The sequence below is a fragment of the Solea senegalensis genome, linkage group LG4, assembly GCF_019176455.1.
Source record: "Solea senegalensis isolate Sse05_10M linkage group LG4, IFAPA_SoseM_1, whole genome shotgun sequence".
In the NCBI taxonomy this organism is placed as follows: domain Eukaryota; kingdom Metazoa; phylum Chordata; class Actinopteri; order Pleuronectiformes; family Soleidae; genus Solea; species Solea senegalensis.
The window spans coordinates 10,185,984-10,207,046 of record NC_058024.1 but is presented as its reverse complement, the minus strand read 5'-3'; the positions used below and the strand labels follow the sequence as shown (position 1 = coordinate 10,207,046).

The following is a 21,063-nucleotide window of genomic DNA, read 5'->3' as shown; positions in this document are numbered from 1 at the left end:
GACTCAAATAGAAATAGGCTCTTTTGTGCACATGCAATGTGTTCCCAGTAAAAGTAAACCACAAAACATGTTGTGAAATCTGTAGTAAGGAATGAAGTATGTGCCTTTTTGTGTGATAAAGCGTCTAATATGTAATATCTAATATCTAATTGCTAATTGATATTGTGAATCAACTTGAAATGTAATATCTTCAGTCAAACTTTGGTTGAATATTCATCGTGTGATAGATTTAAAGCATGATGAAGCATGACACCAGAAGTTAAAGATATCAATTGTTTCCAATGTGGAAATGTTTACATGTTATGAATTTACATAAAACAACAGTAGAAAACAGGAAAAAAATAAATGGCTTTGCGATTTACTAATTGCCTCATTTTAAATTGTGATTCTGATTTGAAAACAAAAAGCTTTTAAAGAAGCTGATGACTGGTGTTGTGAGAACGGCCTTGTTATTTGTTCTTTCTCTGACACACACACGCACACTCACGCGTGCTCTAACACACATGAGCACACACGCTGATGAATTGCGGGCTTGTCTTGAAAGCGTGCTGTCAGCATTTACACCAGCCACCATTCCTCCCTGTCTTTTCTGTGCTCTCCACTCCTTTCCTGTTTTCCCCCATAATGAAAATATTTTGTATTTTCTCTGTGTAAATGTGTTCTCATCCAGAAACATAGCACTTCTTATTGCAACATGTTTTCCAGGCTGTTAAACGCTCACTAAATGAATGTGTTTTTGTGTTTGCGGTGCATGTTTTCCTGTGGCCTTAATAGCCATAATTCACAGAAGTTTATTCAGTCAACAACACCATGTATGTTCTCCTATATAAGCTTCTGTTGTATTCTGCTGTTGTTATAAACTTCACTGAATGGAGGTGACTATTGACGACTTGCACTTCAGGTTGATGTAATGTGTGCCCGGACATATTTTCCTGACTCCATGTATAGTATATTTCATCATTTTGGCAGTGTGAAGTGGATGAAGTGGCTCAGGCAGGACACTACAGAGCATGTGATCTTGAGCTGTTTAAAGGGACCACAGTGAGGTTCTATACTGTATTATCATGTTTCCATCATGGCACAGTGTGGTTTGGTATCGTATGGTACAGTTTGGAATGCTAAAGCCCTGGGTCAGGCTTGTGTTTCGAAAGAGACCTTAACTTGTAAGGTGGAATGTGGGTAGTGCCCGTTGGCCACGTAGCAAACGTCAGACAACAATGGAGGACGTCCAGCAGCTCTTTTGTTCTGCTCGGTTTGTGGCCGTTTGTCTCAGCAAGATGTCAGGTTTTGTGTGAGAATTAGTTTTTTGTTGCCCAATCAGCTGTTGTGGGTGGAGCCGGTCTACCTCCACCCTGACTGTACTGTACCATTTTACTCTGGTACCCCTAAGGAAAGGGTACCAAATATGGAACAATTGGGGCTGGTTATTTTGGTATTATTCCTAATGGAAAAGCAAACACATACTTACTGTACCAAACCGAAACGTTCCACTCGGTGTGTTTTGTGTGTATTATATTCTCAGTGTTATCTTCCATGACCTTGAGTACCAGCTGACAGCTCACATGTACTTTAAATATGTATATATATATATATATGTATATGTATATATATGTATATGTATATATATATATATGTATATATATATATGTATATATATATATATGTATATGTATGTATATGTATATATATATATATATATATATATACATATATATATATATATACACACACACACACACACACCATATGTATAATGATTCATTCTCAGCCTCTTGTAGACATCTGGGTTTATGATCTTTTAAGTCTGGGTGTGTCATAAAGATAAAATGATTGGTTGATTAATTTATTACTTGCTTGAATTTTTTGGTTCCTGATTTTATGTGATAGTGAATTGCAGAGTCTTGTAGAGAGAGGGAGAGACAATAAATTAATGATTTAAAGGTCCAGCGTGTAAGAATTAGTGACATCTAGTGGTGTGACTGCCTATTGCAATAAACAGATGACCCTTCTTCTCACCCCAACAACATCAGGGAACTATGGTGGCCTTTGCATACCAGAAAGGATGTTGTCACCAATGAGTATGTCATGATTCCTATAGATACACAGGTTTTAAAGTTGGTTTATACTTGGGTTTATGTATGTTCTTTGTTTGCATAGGAAACTCTCTGCTGTAGAAAATGGTGTAAGATGTCGGCCTCTGTAAAGCGCAGCCTTATCTTGAGTGCATATAAAAGGTTTTTACACATTCTACACTGATACAAACATGCTAATGAGTTGTATTTTCATTTCCATTTATGAACCATCCTAAATGCTTCCTACTGGACCTTTAGCTTTTCTCTGTGAGTTGTAAAAACTTTTTTCCCCTTAATTTTCTGATGCTTTAGACGTGTTTTTATAATTAGTTTCGATAGTTTCAGCTCTCATGTTTAAAACATAATACAGTGATTTTTATTAAATGCCCACTTCCCATTGAAAGAAGTGATTATAAGTGGTCAAATTCAAAAAGAAAACTTGAGTAGATTGGGGATCTTGAGTGGAAAGGGCCAAAGTGCCTGTGAACTGCAAATCCACAAATTCATTCAGTGTGCACCACACGCACGCTGTGAAAATCAAAACAAGAAACCTCCTCGTCTGCATTTGTAAGCCTCTGCTGCCAAAGTCAAGCCAAGGTTGTTGGATTAACTCCTTCGTCCCCACTAGGGTTCAGTGTCTTTGAAAGTGCAGAGCGTTAGATGCGGCCTCCAGCCAGTAACCCTGTGGAGACCACAGACGAGAAGACTCTCTCCCCATACTGAATGTCAGCTCTGATACACATGGGAATCATTTTGTGCCTTGAATTGCAGAAACCACATCTCTGTGTAGCTTCCATTAAAATGCTTTCCGACCTCAAGGGAAACACCATTTTATTCCGTTGCAGATCTGTGCTGTTTAAACCCCGCAGACCTACAGGAATTATGTCGCACCTTTACTGGTTGTGTGTGTGTATATGTGTGTGTGTGTGTGTGCACATTGTAACCCTGATGGACTCCATGGAGCTCCTGTGTACAGTATTTTCAGTCGTGAGTCTCCTTTAAAAGAAGATGGATTAACCCTTTTAACTTATTTCCCTTAGGCTCTGACGTCATGGGATTGTTTTTGTGTGTGCGTGTAGGTGTGTGCGTTTGCGCGTGTGTGTGTGCGTGGGGGGACTGATGGATTTGTTTCTCATGACACACTATTTGCTTTAAATTTGTTGCCCCTAGTTGTGTGTCATATGAACACTATGGGAATTGCCCTGTTGCTTGAAGCCACTTGTGTGTGTACACATAGAAAATAACTAGGATGCTTTGAGTGAATGGTGTGTGTGTGTGCGTGCGTGCAAAGGTTTACAAGTCAGCACGATACGTGTGTGGTTGTCAGCGTGAGTGTTGTCTGTCAGTCGTCTTTGTTCCGTGGAAAGAAATTGCCCCGTGGCTATTAGCTGTTACAAAAGAAAGTTGTTTCAGGTAATGGCCGAGTGTGTTCCTGTCTCTCAATTTACTAAACACACACACACACACACACGCACACACACACATATACACTTCCATTTTACCACATGACTTCACTGGAAAGCTCTTTGTAGACCCACTCATACACACAGCGGATGAGGAGGAGACGAACAAATAGGTTTGCACAGTTATTCTTCTTAGGACACGGCATTGACCTCCATTCACTGGCACATAACCAGTTAATACCCTAACCCGTATTAGTCCTAAACTTAACTCGTTCCTCAGAAGGGAGGTTCTGCCTCATTAGGACCAGGTTTCAGTCTCCATGGGGACTACTGGTCCTGACGGTCAGAGTTAATGCCACAAAAGGTCCCACACACTCGCACAATGTCTACACTTGCGGTGTATAAGGGACAAAGAAGAGAAAGACCGAGCGAAGGATGGATGGAGAGGGTGATGCAGAGCGATTAGGTGTGAAGGGATGGATGGACAGAGGTAGAAAAAGACAAAGATGATATTGATGTTTGCTCAGTTACTGTAGCAGGTGGAACAAGATGGAGAAATGGAGTGAGAAAGTAGAAAAAGGCAGCATAACGGGTTATTGACGTGTGCTGAGCTGCAGGCAATTTAGGCAGATCGCGAGAGCGAGGGAGGGGATGTTATCTTTTCTCCTGTGTGGATCAATCAGATGATGTAGTGATAAGACTGTGGATTACACTGCCATTTACACACTCCCCCCAAGTGTGTGTATGTGTGTGTGTGTCCACCTACTCACACTTGTTTCTTTTGACTCTGGTAAACGCCCACTGAAATTATTCACTTCCACACAGTAGCAGTCAGTCAGTAACCGCTAGTCTGTCCTCTCACTCTCACACATTTGGTCCCTGTCAGAATCTGTTTTGCTAAAGATGCATCCAAAAATACTCTTTTAGCCGTCCTTCAAACTAGACGAAAACTCACCAACACCCACAATCATCTGGCTGCAGTGTGAAAGGGCACAATCGGTATTCTTTCTCAGGTCAAACGACTCTGCAGTAGTCATGGGTATTGATCAGCCTTATCTCTGATTGGCAGTGATCTAAGCAGGAGAAGTGCGTAGAAACTGAAAGTTTTTTTCCCTTCTTTTCACAGCACTCATACATTTACATGCACAGTTTAATCAAGCTAAGGCCATAGTCTGACTAATACATGCAGTCGGACAACTTGCCCAGTTGACAAGTGGAGGAGAAACCCAAATAACTGGCTGTGTATGTTTGACTCTATATGCTAGTGCATATTGAATTAGTTTCCTGTTGACTATTACGTCACAGGAAAAACAAACGGCAAGACGGACGGTGCTGTGGATCTGTATGTTTCGTACCTGCTGTACATATTATTCGTGATTCAAATTAGATCGTGCATGGCTCGTGTGGTTGTTGTGTTGTCTGGAGAAATATGCTGCCATGGTATGATTTCCGGCAACAATACTGCAGTTTATACGTTGTCCAGGTATGTTTGGAAAACCGAATTATTGTCTTAGCTAATCTTGCAATTTCTTTCTTATCACCTTCAAATCCAAATGTATGTCAATTTTAAACATTTTGAAGAGTCATTGACTTTACACAAGTCAGAAATAATATACGTCAACTTTTCAGAACCCAAGTTGTCTTCTAATTGTGTGTTTGGCCTGAAAACACACGCACTCGTCCCAAAAAATTTGGTTTATTCACATAAAACGTGAATGAATTTATCAGCTACTTATTTTAGAATTAGTGCGTCACAATTGTGAAGAGAGTTGGATGCTTCATTGTCGCTGTATATGTCTAATGAAATGTGAAGTTACCCTGAAAACTCAGAACCACAAAAGTGTGTTAATTTAACAAACCCTTCACTCAGTGGCACTTTAACCCTACTTCACAGTCAAGTGATTATATTCAGCATTTGTGTATGGTGACTGGTACGAGCATCATATGGGTCAGTGGATTACCGGGGGCGATTGGCCCCTTGTGACACAGGAATGCTCTCCATATTGTCACGCGGTCACCAGCATTACTGCCATGTCACTACCGTGTCGGAACACTACAATATGGTGACAGTTTTTCATGGTGGGTCTCTGTCTAGGGGGGAAAAAGGGGCGAGACTATGAATGGGCCGTGTTTGAATAGCATTCTTCACATTTTAGTTCATCAAATAAGTGTTAAATCCAGATGACACACCTATAGTTTACTATACACTCCCACTGAGATATAGCAATGGATGTTTACAAGGCTTACACCTAATGATGGTTTTGGCTCATTCGCTTATATTTTGGTCTGTTACCAAGCAGACACTTTTTAGATTACAATCTAGATTTTGACTCTTAAGAATGATATCCCGAGCACCTTCTTTTTTGGAGAAAAGCACCCAATTTATGGGTTAATTAATTACTGTTTAGATTTTACAAGATACAATCTAGATTATCAACAGTTTAGAATAATAACTTGTCCATTACCCATCCAATGTATGGGTTCATTCTCATTTTGGGTGTAAAATTAAAAACTAAAATGACTTCAAAGTGATAGTTTTACTTTTTCGGGCCTTTGGTTTGATTGTTGTCTTTTCTGCCTTCCTCCAGCCGTTGCAGATAGACGACGACTTCTGCGGCCAGGACTTCAACCAGCCTCTGGGGGGAACCAGTACCATCGAGGGCATTCCCCTCTTCCTCGACAAAGATGATGGGATGACTTCAGTAGCGGCATACGACTACCGTGGCAACACTGTGGCTTTTGTCGGCACACGCAACGGCAAACTGAAGAAGGTAGGAATGATTTCCCACGCCTCCTCTGTTTTCAGACAGAGTTTTTCAGCATCACCACGTTGACAGTGTGTGCTTGCACCTTTGCCACTTTGCTTTTACATGAGGAATAAAGAGTAATAAACACAGTCCACAGGTTTTTTTTCTTGCAAGAGGCCTTTTACAATACGACATTGAAGTGCCTCTTTAAAAACGTGCTCATTACTGAGCAGTTTACAGCAAGTGTGTTGCTGTTCTCTCATCGATTGTTATGTTAGTCACGTAGGACATAAAACGTTAACTGCAGTGTCCCAACGCCACGTGCCGCCTCACCTCTAATTTTAAGAGCTTGCCTTCAATCTGTTTGGCAGCTCTGACTGGAGAAAGGCTGTTCTGTTCTGGTCAGCTGTGCGGCGCTGACTTGATTCAGCTGGAAAGGCAGAAAAGCAGACAGGGGACAGATAAAGTGGTGATGTGATTGAGTTTTTACGTCTGGCACGTTAATGGTCCTCTGTGTAGGAATTAGTGACATCAAATGTTAAAACTGCAGACGCACCAAACGGAGGATTCACTCCTCCACTCCTATCTCCATTCCCAAGCATGTCAGAGAGCTACAGTGGCCTTTGGGTACCAGAAAAATACACCCTTTCACAACTCTCTCCACACCTTTCCACTCTCTTCTCCATTTCTTCATTGTTTGTGCCTCAGGTGTGTGTGGACAAAGCCATTCTTTTTCATGTGCATATGAAGCTTTTGCCCCAAAACTTCACATGCAAGCTCTGTCTCTTTTGTCCGTATGGGTAGAAACATGGCAACACAAGATCGCAAGCTCTGTAAAGCAAGACCCTTGCCAAAAGAACATGTAACAGGCTTATTCCAAGGCTACAGAAACCAAACATTACTTTAATGCCGTGCACTGGATCTTTAAGTGCAAATCTGCAAGTTAGAGTTTTTGTTTTTTATCTGCAGCTTTGCTTGTCATCATCCAGGTTTGACCAGTTATGTTCTATAGTACATCTATAGTACAATTATGGAACACACACACACACACACACACACAGTCCTTTTTAAGTGATGCTGCTGATATATACATAATATTTATCTATTATGTTAGAGGTGCACTCCTGATAAACACAGTAATTGTTATTCTATCTATGTAGTAGGTTTGTGTTGAGTGTTTACTGCTGTGTGTCTCATCTGTGTGCGTGTGTGTGTGTGTGTACATCCAGTCTATGCAGGACAGAGCTCTCGGGGTAAATGAAAGCTCATTAGAATTCTCCCCGTTTCCCTTCACACTGCTCAAGACCTGTCATCCATTCAATATTATGAATGTATAATCAGGCTGTGTTTGTGTGCCTTCACTGTGCGTCTGCATGTGTGTGTGTGTGCGGCACTTGTGTGTTTGTCACTCACAGTATGCATAATAATAATAATAATAATAATGTATGCTTATGATTTGTGTGTGTGCTCACATGTGTGTTTATGAGGGACAGAGAGACACCGAAACAATACAACGTTGACTAAGATTCAGCTCGGTGCATTTGTCAAAGTGACACCCACTCACTTAGCTTGACAGAAGTCCCTTCCTTTATTTGGTGATATGCACACATCTCCTGCGCTGCTCTGCACTTGTGGTCGAGGCATTTGTGTGTAGAACATCACCTGGGAATGCAAATGCTTTACCGCGTTGTTTTATTGTGTGTACGGAGCCAAAGAGCCTGCAGTTGTTTTGGCTGCTCACCGTCTCCAGTTGGAAACCCCAGAACAATAATACATGTGCTGTTGGTGAAGAAGAAACAAGCTCGGAAATCAGACATTTGAAGAAAAAAACACTCAATTTCAAATGTTGACAGTGAGGGAGAAAAAGGAAATAGTCAAAAGTGATGAGTGACGGATGATGAAAGCACTGAAAAGGTCAACTGAATTACAAGCATGTGATCAAGAATTCGTCCTCAGTAACTGAGCAGACACTGTGTATCTTTAATGGGTCAGTGCTTTTAATAAGTGATTCTATTTTGTGTGCTTATAATCTTATCACTAAAATAAGGCAATTGATTGTTTTTATGAGTGTGTTTATAGCCTTGGACAGCGTGGTGGAGGTGCTCGCAGACCATGATGTGATGACTAAGTGTGTTCCCTCCATTAGACTCTTCTCTGGAGAGCACTGGCACTGAATGCTGTTTGTTTAGCTGTGCTTGAGGATGAGGGTGAAGGTGAGAGGAGCAGAGACAGTGAGACTTTGGGTAAAATGGATGAATGTGCTTCAAGGGGGCAGTTTTTCAGTTGCATTTCAAACATACACAGAAGGAAAGATTGACAGGATTAAAAAATAAAAATAGAAAAGCCAGCTAAATGTAAATGAGTGCCAAATGTATCTTTTCCTTCATTAGGGTTGAAATCAGTTCCTACGTCAAGTAAATTTTTTTTATTTTTACCTGAAAATCTTTTCATTTATCGTTTAGCTAGATTTGATGTGTGCTTTGATGTACACTCGGTTTATTTTTAACCATCTTTCATGCTCTGCGTTGTCTAGAGCAACGGGATGGTTGCATAAACAACATGTCTAATGCACTAATGAAGTCCCTCTGTGCTCATTTGGCCACGCACACACATGCACGCACACACACTCTCTCACACACACGGGAATCTTTAACTAATGAGTCCTGGTTTGATGGTGCAAGATATGAGAGATATACAAGGGCAGGAAGGAAGAAAGATGGAAAGATGAAGAAAGATGGAAAGATGAAGCAGATGGAGAGAGAAAAGCAAGAGGTTGAGTAGAGACGGAAGTGAGAAAGAGAGATGACATCCATCGGTGTGATGAACTAATTCCAGCGGTCATCATGGCACCGCGGCAGTCAAGGACGTGGCAACATGAAGGCAATTAATATTTAGGAAAAAGCCTCTCTTCCCTTTGCCTCCTCCATTATCCGTGGCTGCTTTGTCTTGAATTAGCATTGGTCATCACATGCCTCTGTTCATCAGTCAGCTTCACACATTGCGCCATCTCCCGCTCTGTTTTATATCCGTCCATCTAAAGAAACCCCTCCTCTGTCTGTGCAGAATTGATATCCAACAGATGGATATTTAGGTGAAACGGTGGTGGTTTGAGAGCTTCTCTGGTCACTTCTGCACTTCAAGGCACTGTTGAGCATTTACAATGAAAGCGCACTCACCGTGAAACACACAGACGCACACACACGCACACACTTGCACTCACATTGACAGTCTCAACAGGCGGTCTGAGGACATCAGACAAAAGAGGGGATCCCAGTCGATAACTCAATACCTATTGCAAGTGCTTGTATTTTTAACCGCGCACACACATTTCCACACAAACGGTTGTATTCCTCAGCTGCAGCCCTCATCGGGGGCCCATGTGAGCCATCTGCTGTGTGGATGTGGCCAGCATGCCAGGTGGTAGGAGCCCCGAGTGCCCGCTGTGTGCCCATTGTGGCCATGCCTGGCTCAGGTGTGTGCAGTGAGTGTGGTGTGGAGGAGCTGCCCAGTGCCCATTCATCTGAACAGAGTATCATTGATGCAAAATCATTGCTTCTGACAACATCAAGGGCAATTTTATTTTATTTTTTTCATAGTATTAATAGCTGTTGTGACAAAAAAAAAAGTATAAATAATATTACAACTCTTCTACACAGCAGCAGTTGTGCTATTTATGTTTACGTTTGTGAGATTAGTCACATTTGAACAAACCCAGACAATAATCTGTATTTATACCCCCTGGTCAATTGAGTGTGAGGCTGCAATCAGACAAGAAAAGTGTGGCAAATTTGAAATTTAAAGGTCCAGTGGATAATAATTAGTGACATCTGTTGGTGAGATTGCAGACTGTAGAATGCACATTCCGGCTGTTTTGTCCATTCAGGCCGCTGTAGAAACTAGAAACATGGCAGTGCAGAATGGAGGCCTCTGCAAAGTACTATTAGTACTAAAGTACTATTTTCCCCTTTTCTGTTCCAACATGATTGTGTCCCCATGCACAAAGCTTGACCTCAACCCCATCACACAGCGTTGGGATGAACTGGAACAGAGATTGTGACCCAGGCCTTCTGATCCAACATCAGTGCCTTTATTTTATTAAAAGTCTACAATGGACTACAATGAAACTGCAACTGTGATCACTTCTTTTTTTGTCAAGGTTTTACAGTGAAACATTTAGGAAGTGGTGAGTATAGATGTTAATAGAACTGAAAACACTAAGCTTAAAAAATAAAATAGTTTAACTGACTTTCCCTTATCTTGATTTTAAAGTTAGTTTCATATCATCTCACTGAACGGTATGAGTTTATTTCGAAACCCAGATTTAGTACCATACAGGTGTAGGTTGTTTTTGTTTTGGTGAAATATTGATGCGATCTTAGACACATCAAAATCAATTATGTTTCATGTAACTCAAGTAACTGCTCTGGTCACGTGACTTTTTTTTTTAGGGCTTAATAACAAGTGACAGTTTGTCATTTGTTTGTGTATATTGCTGCGTGAAGTCACTAATGAATCCCACCGGGACGACCGGTGTCTCCATCATGAGTCCATGTCATGGCCTAATTGACTAATGATTGTTATTCTACTGGTGCATAATGTTGCCCTCTAACTCCCCTGTGTGTATATATGTGTGTGAGTGAGTGTGTATGCATGTGTGCTTTCATTTAAATGTGTGTCACCTCAGCCACCCAAACACAGAAACTCCACCCAAACAGGAACAATTACACACCCTGTTGTAACACACCAGTGGCGTTTTGACCTCAGGAGGAAGTTGTTGAGTAATGAAGGAGCAGGAAATATGTGTGGTTACTCTTTGTCTGCATTCTTTGAGTATAGGTACAAACCCGAAAATATGGTTTGGTGACTCTTCCTTTAGGCATCTGTGTGTGTGCGTGTGTGCGTGCGCGCGTGTGCGCGTGTGCGCGTGTGTGTGTGTGTGTGTGTGGTTTGTGTCATTACTTGGCTCAGCCAGCAGAGCCACGAGTTGTTTAGCTCAGGCAGTGGCAGAGAGACGGCCTTTGTGCAGGCGTTTGCGAGTCCTCGGTCATTAGTTCACACAGCTACACACACGGTGGATGAGAATGAGACGGGCAAATATAGAGAATGATGAAAAGGATCAGAGGGAGTAGAGGTTACAGGGAGACAGAGTTCTCCAGACGAAACGGATCATTTGCACTTAGCGTTTTTGGCAGTTAATTTACACCTTTCCCTGAGCACCATCAGTCAATTTGTCTTATCATGATGTTTCCAAATTAACAGCAACGCATGTGATTTTCTGCAATTGTTTCATCTTAGTTTAGTTCACCCCGAAGGACCAGATTTTCTGTCCTATAAGAGCCAAGTGTGGACAGTATGTCTTTGTCATTTAGGGTTCATTATTGTGTCTCATCACACCATAATAATAATATATAATATATAATAATAATATATATATATATATATATGTATATATATATATATATATATACTATGTATGTATATATATATAAATATATATATATATATATATATATATGTATATATATATACACATACATATATATATATATATATATATATATACATGTATATGTGTGTAATAATAATATATAATATATAATAATAATGATAAAAACATAGCACTGTAATGCCATGCAACAGTCTCTCGTCCAAGGACATGTCGGCATGTAGTCTAGCAGAGCCGGGAATCGAACACACAACTTTCAAGTTGAAGGACGACTCGCTCTACCACTGATCCACTGCCAATGAAAAATATTTACAGCGTATATTTCTCCTCTAGAAATGCCACGAGCCTGAAACCAACACACTCCGCTGTCAAACTTCAACAGAAGTTGTACGTTTGTGTCCGTGTTATCCAGAGCTCGGGGCACTGCTCAATTAAAGACGGTGTGTGTGTGTGTGTTTGTGTGTGTCAAAACACTGAATATTTGTCAGGTTTTTAAGAATGAGAATGTCTCCATATGCATGTGTGTGCATGCATCCCACTGAAGCATGTGGATATCAATTATCTCTCATCATTATCAGCCCGAGTCTCTCCCCCCATCTGTTCTCATGTCCTCTCGTGCAGCTACACTCAACCTAACAATGAACACACCTCCCTGTGGACACACACACACACACACACACACACACACACACACACTGAAGCGTCGGAGGGTATCACAGCAGACTCATACACACTGAATGTAAGGTATGTCAGTCATGTGACTTTGTGCTGGAGGTGCTGCCACCTTATTGATGTGAGAGAAAGCTATAAATGGATATGTGTGCGTGTGTTGCATCTAAAGGACATTTGCAACTAATTAACATAGCCGGTGTAAAACCACACTTATGAATTAGTGAAAGGAACCATCCGTTGCTCGTCTCCTCTCTGCTTTTATTCTCTGGCTCATTTTGTGTTTCGTTTGTTGCTCACATATTCTCTTTCTGCTGTCATCCTCTCTTTTTCTGTGATCAAAGATTCCTCTCCCTGATAATAGTTGAGTGTGTGTGTGTTGAGATGTGATTGCTTTTTTTCCCTCCTCTAATCATTTTCTCTCTTTAAAGAGAAGAGAAGAGCAGAGGGAGCGAGCGCACACACTAACACACACAGTGTGACACTGACATGTATGCATGTAAAAGTATAGGGGTAGCCGTGCATGCGCTCACACATACATTCACATCTCAATTAATTGTAAAACTGCTATAAGGGCAGACGGTAATCTCACACACGCACACACTTGTGAATGTACCCACTCAGCCTCATTACACCAGTGTCTCTAACTCCAAGGCTTTATCCTGGAAGAGCCTAATTTGCCGTAATAATCCATATTTCCTACCTTACTAACAAGCTCTGGTGACATTAAGGACACTTCAATTGATTGTCCCCTATCGCAAAATCTTAATCTTATTCCCAGTGAAAGCTTTAAAACCGTATTTTCACCAGTGCAGCACTAAAATGTTCAAAGAGAATCGGGTAAGTTACAGCGGGCTCCCGTGTTACGTAGCTAACTCCTTTGCCGAGAACGGTTCAGTCCTGCACTGCACGACTCTCGCTCACTACCTCTGCCTTATCATCATAATTCGCCACTACCGGGGGTTAATGAGGCAAAGTGTGGAGTAGATGACAGAAGGAAAGAAAGTGGCGAGAAAAAGGGAGACACGAGGACAAGAGAGAGAGTGAAGATGAATAATAAATGTACCATGCTAAAATCCATTTTTAAGGGAAGATTAGAAGAGTCTGGACGCAAGCTGGGATACTCACATGATCGAAGTGAGGACAGCCTGTTTCTAGGTCATCTTTGTTAGACATCCTGAGGTAGAACATCAAAGAATACCTTATTTTCTATTCTATGCTTCTTCTTTTTTTTAATATTTCTTTAATTTAAAAGTTTTATCATGTGGTATCTAGAAGTCCTGCATCAATAATGATGTGCACACTTACCCGGAGGAGGTAGATGGACATTGGTTTTTTTATTGTCAGCGTCAATCTTTAGAAATCTGTGACGCTGACGGCCAATGTAGATTATTTTCCCTTCCATCTGATAAGATATAGAAATTTAAAGCTAACATGCATAACTTTTAAAATGTAAGGTTAATTAAAATTGCTGTCAAATACTTTAACACAATGCTGTTTTAATCAGCACCACATGACTCTCTGTGTTTCTCAGTATAGAGGTGATTTTGTGTCCTTTGGCGACATTCCTTTGCTGTACTCAGGAAATTACTAGTTTTATGTGGAGACAGATGGAGGAGAAAACAGAGAAAAAGTCCACAAAAAGTTTCAGACGTGATAAACTGTGCTCTCTGTGTAAACTTCCACATATAAGTAAATAACTGGCCCATGCTGATTATTAAAAATGATATGTTTTGAAATGATAGTGAGACAGGTGGTACGGTGAAGATGCAAGGAGAAGAGGTAGAGGAAGTGGATGAGTTTACATACTTGTGGTCAAACTTCCAAAGTAATGGACAGAGGACAAGAGAGGTGAAAATTAGGGGACAGGCAGAGATGAGTGTCAAGGTGTGACGGAAGGAGTGTGAAAAGGGAAGGTCTAATGTTTGGCTTGGAGACAGTGGCACCGTCTAAAAGACAGGAGGCAGCGCTGGAGGTTGGCAGCGCTGAAGATGCTGAGATTTTCTTTGGGAGTGACCAGGATGGACAGGATTAAAAATGAGCATATTCGAGGGACAGCTCAGGTTGAACGGTTTGGAGATTAAGTAAGAGAGCCAATGTTGACATGGTTTGGTCTCGTGCAGAGGAGGGATAGTGAACAAAGGATGTTGAACATGCAGCTGCCAGGCAGGAGGAGAAGAGGACGACCACATATATGGTCATGGATGTTCTGAATGAGGGCAGTTTGTGTTACAGAAAAGGACACAATAGATCGGACAAGATGGAGGCCGATGATCCGCTGTGGGAGAAACTGAAAGCTTTAAAGATTTTTGGGGGGCTTTAAAGGGGGGTAGAGAGAGGTGGGAAGACACGCAGCCAAGGACCTTGGGTGGAATCCAATCCAGGTCGCAGCGGGGGCCTTGGCCCATTGGGTGCCAGCTCTACCAACTGAGCTATCCAGTGCCCCTAATTATCATGGAGGTTTATCGGTCCCTGGTGTTGACATGAAGCCCTTTTTATTCCCGCAGAGAGGCAAAGCTGTGGGGTAGAGAAAATATAGCTCTGTCCATGCTGACTGACACAGCGAACAGCACACCTGGCACAGGGCCAGGACTCCACGGGTGCACGAGCACACAAGCAAACACACCTTGACACCAGAAGGGATGTCACATCTCAAACTAACGAGGCAAAATGAGCACATTCACCCAGGTATGTCCAAACTTGGAACTCACACTGGGACGGGTTGGACGGCGGCGAAGCGTCCAGAGGGTCAGGCATGAGTAACACAGCAGGCATAGGTTACCTTTGGCTCAGGTTGGTTGTATCTCACATACAGGCTCACACGTGTTCATGCTATGCCTCACACACTCATTTGCTTGCAATTAGGCCCAGCAGCTCACAGTACATGCCTTGGCTTAGATGAGCTGTACAGCTCCCCACAAGCCATCATCAGCCATCATCGTGCAAACTACATATCCTCTGAGCCACGGAGTGGCAGGAATGATCAGTGGAGGAATACGCTGGCACAGAAGCGGCACACATAATTGAACAAGACACAGCATTTCAATACTTCCTTTAAATCTCTGTAAATAACAAGATGCAATGAGCTTCTTCATCTCCATTACATCTCCACTGAAAATGAGTGTAAATATGTGAGATACTATTAAATTAGCTAATCTACTGTGAAGAATGCATACTGCATCACACATACACACACACACACACACACACACACACACACACACACACACACACTCCTATGGGAAGCGACTGTTGCTGGCTTATCAGATTACACATTGCCGAGCTAATAGATTCTTAATAGATCGTTTTGTTCGTTCCTCTGGTTTAGTGACGTTAAGATGATTAACAGTTGTGTACGGAAACAAATATGCTTTTGTCCTCCACACATATGTTGCATACAGTGTTTCATTATTAAAATTGTCATGATGGTTAGAATTATATTTGTGTGTTTGTTTGAAAAAAAAGCAGCTCATCATTATCATCATCATCATCATCATCATCATCATCATGTGGTTGTCATGTGCTGCAGGATCATTAAAGGGCCACCGTGTCTGGTTTTCTCTCTTGAAACACACTCACACACACATGTACAGACACAGAAATTACTCCAAATGCAACAGCATGGTAGCGTCTCTCGCCGTCTACCCAATTATCCCTCTGCCCACCGCGTGTCTCCCAGCCCTGTTCCCCGGAGGATGTAGCTGAGGCCTGAAGCTTTGTCACAGTGTTTGCTGGTTGGGTAACTTGCCGTCAGCCTGCCTGCTTTCAGCCTGTTTGCCTCCTGACTGCTGCTAGCCATATTGCACTGACCCTTTGGCTAATCCTGTTAGCATTAGAGTTGGTGATAGCCAAGCGGAAAGCCAATCCCCCATGTTGGTCTAATACCCTCGAGGTAATCTTTGAGGAGTAACAGTTGGCTGAAGTGAACTTTCTTTGGCTGGTTTGTCATTAGTTTTTGTGTGCAGGGCGGCAGGTCCATTCTAATTACTGAGCTGAGATTTCATTTAGTGCTAATTAAGAGGAGTCGCCGTTATTCCTGCAGTGGCTAAAGCTCTTGTTTTTAGCGTAAGTGGAGCCGCAGCAGAGAAACAGCTAATGGTTGTATTATTGGTGCAGCTGACCCTGACTTTCCCATTTCCATCTGCTCAGCCTTTTAAAATGAAGAAGCAGGCATTTAAGTGGAGTCTCAATGAGCACAGAGTGTTATTTCTCTTAAGGGTTTTTATTTTTTTTAATTATTATTTTCCCCAAATTCTACCTTATTCTAGTCACACACAGTGAGTTCATTGTCTCTCTCTCCGTGGTGAAATATTTATCCATCCTTTCCTTTGGTTCAAATGTTTCAAACTGACGGAGTCTTTAATTAGTCATGTCTGCATCCATCTCTCTTCTCCCCGTCGCTCATTCCCCATTCAGATCTTCTCCCTCTCACCCAGCCCTTCTGTTTTTCTCTCTTTGATTCACTCACACTATCACTACTCTCTTTCTACTCCTCTCTTTCCTCCATGGAATAAGTCATTAGCTGACTGACTGAGCTGATTGCATCTATTCCCAAGGCTAGCATTTGTTTGTGCATCTCCTTTCTTTCCCTCCCTCCTCTGGTCCGTTCTCTAGCTCCCACCCATGCTCGTCTCCCTCTCTCTCTCTCTCCCAACAGTCCTTTCCCTTCTCCTCCCATCTCATTCTTACCTTACCATACTTTTTTTTCCCAACACTTTTCCCAAAATTGTCTCAGCCACAATTACCGTCTGTTGTTGCTAAAGCAGCTTAACAAGGCACACAGACCTTCCCAACAGTCTCCTATCCATAACATTAATCACACTGTATCATTCTTAATTGGCCGACACCAGTTAAACCCTCACTATTTTATTTAATTGGTCATTTTGCTTGATTACTGCTTGGATGCGGCGTCTCTGTGGAAACGGTTTAGTTGGCCACGGTTTGGCACATGTGGCCATTTTGGAGACAGTTTTCTCCTCCCTATGGGTTTTACAATTGTCTGGCCAGTTACTAATACTTCTATGAGCCAAGAGATGGAAGTGTGTGCGTGTGTGTGAGAGAGAGAGTTTTGGATAGGGAATAACCAATGGCAGAGGAAGAAATATTCTCCTCTGTCAAACCCCCCTCTCTCCTCCCCACCACCCTCTCACCCCTCTCCTCCACTCCCCCATCTATGTGTTGCAGGTGGATTAAGCTAATTAAAGAGCCGCTAACAGGGTCCCCAGGGAGAGTCTGCATACACACAAACACATTACTACACCCACCCTACTGATGAAGGCAAGTTCACAGGTGTACGGAATAGAAAAATGAAGCAGGGAACACATGAATGAGTACAGACACTACCGCTGTAGTCATTATATAGTCCTTGTGAAGCATTGTTTAAATACTTTATGGATCGATATGTTGCGCCGAACACGAGCTGAATGTCCTTGTCAGTCGTTTTAAATGGATTTATGTGCATTATTTGTCACTCGTGAAGAACAGAGTTTAAGTTTGCATTACCTCGTGTTATTAAGCCAACAAGCTGCATCTTCAGTCAGTGTTTGCTCCAAGCTCCATCCTCAGGACCACTAGTTATGCGTTATCACCCATAAGCGCCTTGTGCTGTCTATTTATGGGTCACTGGCCGGAATGCAGTGGCCCAGAAATAACACTGGATTCTGGTGGTATGGTGGGTATGTGCATGCATGAGTGTGTGATCTCAAAGATCTTTGTTTCTTTGTGAGTGAGTGTAGGAACGTTATGACTTAATGTATGTATTCATTTCTGTTTGTGTAGGTGTTCATTTTTAACAAGTGTGGACATGCATTTTTTTGTTTGTCTAACTACACATGACGGCACGATAAATGATTCAAACATTTGTTTTTAATACAAATGGTTGAAAAGATGAAGAGTGTGTGTGTGCGTGTGTGTTTGTGTGTGTGTGTGTGTGTATGATCTCAGAGAACATGGTTTTCCTCATGTGGCAGTGAGGGTGTGTCAGGATATTGATTGCCAGTGGGAGCATTACAGCTTTATGTATGTATTTATCTCTGTATGGCGACCGGATCATATCAAATCAGTTGATATCCTTTATTTTCGTAGTAAGTGTTGGACAATTAAAGCACTTTTGAGAATTTAGCCCCTGAGAGAAATTTGTAGAATCCGTTTTATTGTGATTTATCTATGTTGTGCTCAGAAAAAGGCAAACACATTTTGAGGTCTATGCATCTCTATATGTATCAGTGTTCACATTAAACGAGTGGGGGGCATACGCTGTACTTTGTGTTACTTTGTGACGTCAGATAAACACTTGTTTACAAAACAAACAAAGGCAGAAAGTAAAAAAAAAAATGGGTGGGATTGATAAAAAGACAAAAGAGGGAAACCCTTGATCCTTAAATAGAGAAAGACATGAACGTCATGTCACCTGCTTGGAATTCTTTCCAACTCTAATTTTCTACGTTCAGGATATTGGCCTTGTCTCAGGACAATTGCTTCCTTCCAGAGAAACCTATTGGATCACTGATAACCTGGAATGGGTAGGACCAGCATACACCAGCATCCCTTTCTCACATACACAGAAGCCGTGTATGTGAGAAAGAGAGTGGAAGGGAACAGTTGGCTTCCTTTTCTTTTGTCTATTCTTCCACATACTCAATTTCCCTTTATTCAATTCTTTCATAGTTAATTAGTGACAAGTTTGATGGAAAATGTGTGTAACCCACTGGCTTTCAGTGTTCCCTCTGAATCACATTTGTCCTCCCGTGCCACCGCTGCGGGTTTGGCTTTCGACTGCACTGACGCCCCCCCGCGAGAGAGACCTTTTCTTATTGTGCAGATGAAGAAGAAGGAGATATCACAGTGTTGTGAGCGTGCAGCACACAAACACACTCACACAGAAACACACACCCAATAATAAGGCTCCAATAACATAGGGGTCTGTTCTCCAAGTTGTCTCAAATCCCCCGTGGTGGGCTTGCTCCTTGGTTGCCATGGCAACAGTAGTCAGGGCAGCCATGGCTGGTGATAGTAAGGAAGAGGAAGGATGAGAGAGCGAGAGAGAGATTGGTAGTGCACATTGATGTTTATGGTGCAAGCAGGGGATGTGAACAACGTTGAAAGTGGGTTGCTGCAACACTGCTGAATGTTAGAGCTTTACATTGTTGGGAATGCTGTTTTCTACTGGGGTTGGATGTAAGTGGGCTTGTAGGTCATGTTTGCCCCTCTGTGTGTGTGTAAGGGGGGTGGGTAAGGGAGAAAAAGACAGAAATGTAAAGGAAAGATGAAAAATGCAGAAACAGCACACACACACACACACGCACATGCTCATTAACTCCCTCGGCATGTTCTTGCTGCCTTCATGTTTGTGCGCTTGCAGACGAGCTGTGTTTGTGTGGACATGCTCATCCATGCAGAAAACGGTGGCTGTGAAAAGTATTCAGTCAGTGCTTTTATATTACATGTGCTTACAAACACACTACTCACATTTTATGTAAACAAATGGCAATACATTCTGGAGATGTTCCCACTAAGTTAATAAAGTTCATACAAAGTGACACCAGAAGAGTATTTTTAACTAAATGTTGTATGTTTTTTTCCCCCCTGTATTTCCTTTAATAAGTTTGTTAATATTTCCTGACTTCTTACCCAATATATTGTGCTTGGTTGATGGTATCTCGCTAGAAAGACGTGGAAACAAAAATGAAAGGTATGGTGTTGCAGCATCCCTGTCCACGCGTTCCTAAAGTACAGAACAGTGCAGTGGAGACTGGATGCACAGCAAATAGGCAGTAAGTGTCAGCTCTGCAATGGAAAATCCATAGTTTCATTACAGGCCCAGTGGTGTGAATGTGGCCGAGAGGCGGCCAGAGCTCTATCATGGGCCCTACGGGAGCCAAAATGGCTGCATTTAGTGATGCAGTGGAGTGAGGAGAAGGCAAGAGGGTCAAGGCTGCCGCTGGGAGTGAAGTGTGTGTGTGTGTGTGTGTGTGTGTGTGTACATGTGTATGTACATGTGTGTTAGACAGAGAGCAGCCAGATAAAGTTGATGTCCAGTAACTGGCATGGCCACATTTGTACTGCTGGTAAATGAGGACCATAATTCCCTTTATTTCCTCCATTTTTTACATCAATATCTACTTCTCCAGTATTCCATGCTTATGTACAAGGAAATTAAAATGGCAACAGTGCTGATATTGTTACTTTTAAAATATATTGTATATTAGACATACACAGCTCTTTATTTAATGGCCCATTGTGTAACGTTTAGGAGGTTTTATTGTAAAAAAAAAGTATGTTTGTATAAGGTTAGAATTGCTTTAAAATAAAAAAAAAATAATTTGTTTTCCGTTGCTTTATAATATGCCTTTATGTACATTATGCAATAACAGAAGCTGCTATCTTGCTTGAATAGCCATGTTTCCACAAAAGCCATGCGATAGACAGGAGACCTGGTACTGGGATGTAGAGGGAAATTATGTAGAGCGATAAATGTGCTATATTACAGTAAGTAGTATAATATAGGCAGTGGCATCTATCAAATAGAGATTTATCTGTGTTGAACACAACGCAAATAACAAATGTGTTTTCTCCCAACACAAATCTTTAATTTTTCCCATTACTGAAGATCAAAGAATGTGTTTAAGCCCCAAAGCCACTTAGTTATAGAAAGGGCAGGAGGTGAGTTACTCTGGGAGAAGGTAGGACTCATCAGCTCCTGGCTATTGTTTTTTCCTCCAGGTGAT

General features: G+C 41.8%; 1 protein-coding gene across 2 annotated transcripts in view; it reads left to right on the top strand.

Annotated features, from left to right (window-relative positions):
- The window catches only part of LOC122767829 (plexin-A1-like), a 192,826-nt gene that overhangs the window by 45,509 nt on the left and 126,254 nt on the right, over positions 1-21,063 (top strand). For both annotated transcript variants that reach the window (XM_044023327.1, XM_044023325.1), the window contains exon 3: positions 6,064-6,246. In XM_044023327.1, coding sequence (XP_043879262.1) covers positions 6,064-6,246 — 183 coding nt within the window. The remainder of the gene's footprint in view (positions 1-6,063; positions 6,247-21,063) is intronic.